This window comes from Choristoneura fumiferana, chromosome 8, assembly GCF_025370935.1.
Source record: "Choristoneura fumiferana chromosome 8, NRCan_CFum_1, whole genome shotgun sequence".
NCBI classification, from domain to species: domain Eukaryota; kingdom Metazoa; phylum Arthropoda; class Insecta; order Lepidoptera; family Tortricidae; genus Choristoneura; species Choristoneura fumiferana.
The window spans coordinates 10,331,203-10,337,397 of NC_133479.1; the positions used below are offsets into that span (position 1 = coordinate 10,331,203).

Sequence of the window (6,195 nt, forward strand, 5' to 3'; positions counted from 1 at the left end):
TCGAGTTTCGTAGTAGCCCTGCTGGTCCGCCGCCGACGCCGGTCTATTGAGCCAATGTGGGAAAACAAGACGCTTACAGACAATTTTGTATGGTTACGAAGGCTTAACTACTGTTTATATAGTTTTAATTTGCTCGTAATTTGAGGCAACTGTATCGTTTATTACCTAAAGGAAGGAAGGCACTAGAATAATCATATAACCTTACCAACGAAAAGTTGGAGAACCCGCGACTTTGTCACTTCAAATTTCAATATCTTAAAAACGGCTAAACCGATTTTGATAAAACATGTCTAAGAACCATCGCTAGAAAACCTGCTTTCATTTGAAATAATAATAAAAAAACTCATTCAAATCGGTCCACCCGTTTTAATAGCTACGGTGCCACAGACAGACAGACAGACAGACATACAGATACACAGACACAGACAACATAGCGGTCATACTATAACACTACTGTTTTTGCGTCGGGGGTTAAAAAATCAATTTGAAGGTGTAAAACTTTCCTGTTTTTTAAATATTATATAACTGGTCGTTTATAAAGTTATCGTCAAAATAAATCAATGTGACTGATCACGGAGAATGAACGTTTGACTAGGTTTTGACATAACAAAAACTTCAAAGTATTTTTTAATGCATACAAGTTTATTTCAGAGACTAGCTATAATAAAAATAAATAGTTTGATTGTTTGGATTTCTGCAACAATACTTACTTAACCATCATGAGTCATTCTATGAGTAGTCCGAGAAACATACAATTGGGTAGGTACCTATTGTTTTGCATAATGTACACAGGTGTTGTACTTCGCTTCCCTTCTTTTGCTATGCTAGTAAAACAAAGCAAAAATATTGTAAATAATTCGTTTCATACCGAGAAACATCTCTAATTAGTCAAAATACCACGCACAGGACTTATCACGCTAGTAGACCCACGTCTACTCGTGACCACGGCCACTGTAATGTTGCTGAAACGTTGAGGTAAATATTACTCGTGTGTGTTAGCGTGATAAGTCGTGTGCGTGGTATTTTGACTATGAGTGAAAATCACGAAAGTTTAAGACATTACATCTCTAATTAGTAACGCTGTGCGAGTGGGTAGATAGTTTGCAAACGCCAACATTTAAATATTCATTTGGAAAATTCATTCATAACTACGCCTACTTAGGTGTTCTGAGTACCTACCTACGAATTATCAACTTAAGATCGTCTGTGTAATATAGTCCAGGAAACATAAATTGACAATCTGTAAGCTTCACTAAGCACAGAACAAAGTTACCTACCAATTCATATTTATTTTCCTGAACTAAGTATAAGTGGCACCTCGTAGTACCTTACCTACTATCTCCACCATTGGAATATTTTATTTATAACCCCCGACGAAAAAAGAGGGGTGTTATAAGTTTGACCGCTATGTGTGTCTGTGTGTGTAGTAGCTCCGTAGCTCTTAAACGAGTGGACCGATTGGAATTTGAAAGCAGGTTTTCTAGCGATGGTTCTTAGACATGTCTTATCAAAATCGGTTCAGCCGTTTTTGAGATATTGAACTTTGAAGTGACAAAGTCGGGGGTCTTCCAACTTTTTGTTGTAAGTATAGGTTACTTTCTTCTTTATACCTAAAAGCAGAATTGAATGGTGTAGTGAAGGTAAGTTGGACGATTTTAACCGGTCGTCTGTCTGGAAAAAAGTTTCGTGATTCGAAAATTAACTAAGTATACAATGGTATCTAATGTTCAATCTTTGAATTAAAATTACTATGAGTCGCAAATATAATTATTTACCTACCGAGCGCCAAAGGTGGTAGGTAAATTACGCTATTGTAGTAAATTCGTGCCATTGACGCCAACGTCGGCTATTGCCGTTCAAACGTTTTATTGATAAAAACTCAGAGATAAAAACGTTGAATAAAAGAACCCAAAAAATTTACTTTTTACATTTGTATTATTGCTTCGTTCGTCACGTACACGGATCACTCACGTATTTATAGCAGAGATATGCCGGACATGTTTCGAACTAATCCGTGGTGGGTCCTTGTTAATTGTTGTGGTTGTCGGTTGTCTACCGCATATCGGATTTTTATACTATTATAAAATGGTGACCATAAAATAACCGTTAGACTTGGTCAAAAAGTTGTCGGTTAAATAATTACCTCTTATAAGCTTCGGGTCTAGATTACCGTAGCATATATTTCTATTTGTGTGTTACCTGATTAATAAGATGTTATGTTACATGTTTTAGTTTTTGAAACTTACCAAAAAGCGAGGCTGGTGTTCGTACAAACTATGGCGGAGCTAGCAACTCGGGCGACCAACGTGAAGTGCTTGGAAAGTGTTGGTGTTCTAGGTTTGTACTGCTATGTTACTGCTAAGCTACCCCTCGTACCTCAAAAGGAAATGACTGGACCCTTATAGGATCACTTTTTTCTCCGTCCGTTCATCCGTCCGTCTGTCTGTCAAGACCATCTCGGAAACGCGTGGACGAGACGCGCGTATCGAGAAAAAAAAACTTTAACCTCCTAAGTCCTCGCGTACCTACTTTATAAAGGATCAATTAACACTAAGAATAACGGCCGAATGTACTTTATAATGTACAAATTCTTCATTGAATAAATAATTCTAAGATTTTTTAAATAATATCCAAAATAGCAAAGCAGGTCAACCACGTCTAGATCTTAAGCACTAAGTTTGTTAAAAAATGTCAGTACTCAAGAGATTAAAATCAAAGGCACCAACTTGCGGATGTCCTAGAAATTTGAATTATTTTATGAAGGTAGCTAGAGTATAGCGAGAGAGGTGAAAATCACCCTCTTTAAAACTTATTGCCAAACATTGTACACGTGCAGCCTGTGGAGCGATTACACCAAGAAAACCTATAGGTAATGCTCTGCGCGTCCAGTACAACAACGCCTTCAGGGGGTTGTTGGGGCTGCCCTGGCGCTGCAGCGCGTCGGGGATGTTCGCTGCGTGGAACACGAGCGGCTTCCAGGCCGTGCTGCGCAAGCGCGTGGCGTCTCTGTGGGAGCGCGTTCGCCGCAGCACCAACTCCCTCCTGAGGGTGGTGGCAGCAAGGGCCGACAGCCCCATTATAGCTCATTGGATGTCTTTGCACGTAAAATCCAATGAGCACTTCGTTTTTCACTAACATAATTTTTAAGTCTCATTGTTACTAACATATATGTATATGGATATTTAATTGCTCAAAAGTTTGTATCTGAAATAAATAATGTCATTTTCATTTTTTTTTCATAGCACAATCAATAAGAAAAGTCTGAAAATCATAATTTTTTATGTCTGACTGCCTGTCTATGTCAATAAACCATCTAAAGTAACCCCACACTGCGTAGGTAGGTACATTTTGCTTATACCTCTGGATATTCATAAACACCTACAAATTTGTAGGCACGGAAGCCTCGGTGTGCGAGTCCGACTCGTACCTGTCCGTTTTTTTTTTGTTTTTTAGAAGTCCGTCGTTCCACTACATCAAACTGTTCCCAAAGTGGGAGCACACTTGGACGTGTGACTGTCAATTCATTTTGTATGGGGACTGTGAACGTGTTAAACCCTTGTTGCGGCGCATAAGTATAATAACACAACCTGTCATTTTGTCGCTTGTCGTTCAAAGGCCGCCAAAGGCGTGACTCGCCAAGGGCACCTAGATGGCTGAAGCCAGCTCTATACCTAACCTACCTACTGTGCAGGTATTATGCCTGAAGACCGAAGTCCGAAGGAAGAGCGTCGGAAGTTGTATATTAATCGTCCGAGTTGAGAGACTTCGAAAGCGTAGCAGCAGGGCTACTACGAAACTCGAAGTTCGTGTCGTGCGGTCCCTCTTACAACTTATACTATTTAATACGAGAGCGAGAGGGACAATACGATACGAACTCCGAGTTTCGTAGTAGCCCTGCAGGATTGGGTTGGAGTTTCTATACTTGCTCACTAGATGGCGCTAGGAGTCGCTACACCCGCCCCCTGTTAGAGCCGGTCCCACTTGTCGGGTAGGTATCCGATCAGTTTCGTGTCGTATTGTCACTTATTTCTATAGAAAATCAGTGTCGGACACGTATGAATAGCTTCATATAAATGTTCTGCCACTGGAACATCCGATTTAAATCCGAAACCGAACCAGCTCTTACGAATCAACTCTCGATCGACCTACACATTTGAGTGTTTTGCAGAGCTGCTCCGCCCCCTACTGTCGGACACTTGCAGCACGGTCCGGCAGTGCGCCGTGGTGGCGGCGGCGCGGCTCGCGGAGCACGACGAGGGAGTCGCCAGGCAGCTGCTCAACGGCGGGATGGTCACCGTCACGCTTGAGAACCTTAACAAATATAACGTGAGATACCCGGACTAGTTTTCCGCCCTTAGCTCGATTTACACCGCGAACGGAGCGGAATCCGTACGGACTCAGGTTAACATGCAACGATATCGGCTGCATGGAAGTACTTACACCGAACCTCTATGAATTGGCTCGATGTAAGGCTACGTATGCACTATGCGACCAACCGCGCGATTTTAGCGCGTCGTCTCTTTCTCGACCGATACTTTGAAGAGGGACGGCGCGCCAAAACCGCACGGTTAGCCGCATAGTGTGTACGTAGCCTAAGTTAAACTGAGTTGGTTCGAAGTCCGCTTCGCTCGCGGTGTAAATTGGCCTTAGTGTTAGGTTCAAGTCTAGTAGGGCTAGAATAGGAGAGCGCCCATAGGAGAGCAAATACATTGTAATCACAAATTTGTCAGTCGTCCGCGTTTTTATTTGACCTTATTCATTTGACATCAGTCTTGCTTATGCGCCTTATTAGGTACCTACGCTGTTTTTGCCCCATTATCTGTTACTACAGCAATCAAACTTTAGATTAAGTTAGTCTTAGGCTAATAGACCTATGTGGATGGGTACCAAAAAACTGCCTTGTCATGAAAAATCTTTAATCTTCAGGTTTATTACAAGAGATCGGCGTTATACCTTTTCCGAGCAGTTGCAAAGTGAGTTGACCTTAGATAACAAAACTTTATACAGGCTATTGCCCGTTTTACGCATCCCTTTGTTCCTTCCTACTTGTCCTCAGTGTGAACAACTGAGAATGGAAAATCCAAGTAAGTATACCTACCTACTCGTACAGTCAAGTTGTGCAAAATATCGACACGGCCCAAAGTTACAAAAAATGTATTTACTTTATGCACTTAAAATTAAGGTCGTGTAAGTACTACATATTTTTGTAGCTTTGGCCGTGTCGGTATCTTTGCACTTGTCTGTATCTAGTTTTATACTGCTTAGGTATAGTCAGCAGCAGAAATAGAGGAGCCGTTGTGATGCTCAAAATGATCTAAACCCTCTCTTATTACCTTGGCAGCAGAGTCGTCTGTAGGTAATTTTGAGCACCGTTAGTACTCGCTCATCCACTTCTGCTGCTGACTGTACAAAGGGGTGCGGACAGCTGGGATAGCCAAAATGTCAAGCTTGGTAGGTATACCGACGAGACCTGTTAAATCATGTGTTTTTGTAGACATAACGAGGAATTAGCTTCAGCAATCGTGCGACTGGGGGCTTGGAGCACATAGTTTCGTGTCTTGAGGATTTTGACACCCAGGTAATAACTTATGATAATTTCATGTAAGTAAATAGTAAAGTATGGAACGAATCCTACCACGTGAAATCAAACACCGGTTTCCGCTAAAAGAAGTGCTTAATAAGACACAGGCAAACGTGGATTCTTCAATTGTCTTAGCTTAGAAAGGCTGTTTATGTGCGTGACTCCGCCGAATAGGGCGACAGTGTGTGTGGAGTCAGAGTACCTACCTATCCACAACTAGACACTGATATTAAATCTCTTTCAATGTATGTAAGTAGAACCAGTATGACGAAAAATACTCCAGCGACAAGCGGAGATAGGTACCTAATTAACATTTGCTCCATTGTACCTTAATGTGTCATAGGTGAAAGAAAATGCTGCTTGGGCATTGGGTTACATCGGCAAGCACAGCGAAAATATCAGGACTGGTGGTGGACGCAGGGACGCTCCCGCTGTTGGTGTTAGCCTTCCAGGAACCGGAAATGAGCCTAAAACAGGTATGTGACCCACTTGCTCCCACTACAAAAACGTGAAACGCCTGTTAGAATTGCAAACCGCGATATCATTTGAGTACTTACTTATATCTAAGGTTTATATTTCGTCAGGCGTTTGTTATTCGTACACAGAGTGGTAAG

The 6,195-nt window shown here is 41.6% G+C and overlaps 1 protein-coding gene across 1 annotated transcript in view; it reads left to right on the forward strand.

The window, feature by feature from the left end:
- The first annotated feature begins 580 nt into the window (after window positions 1-580).
- LOC141430450 (uncharacterized) overlaps window positions 581-6,195 on the forward strand; it is a 13,030-nt gene continuing 7,415 nt past the window's right edge. Inside the window, exons 1-4 of the mRNA XM_074091147.1 lie at window positions 581-759; window positions 2,233-2,337; window positions 4,169-4,326; window positions 4,927-4,973. Coding sequence (XP_073947248.1) covers window positions 720-759; window positions 2,233-2,337; window positions 4,169-4,326; window positions 4,927-4,973 — 350 coding nt within the window. The 5' untranslated portion in view covers window positions 581-719. The remainder of the gene's footprint in view (window positions 760-2,232; window positions 2,338-4,168; window positions 4,327-4,926; window positions 4,974-6,195) is intronic.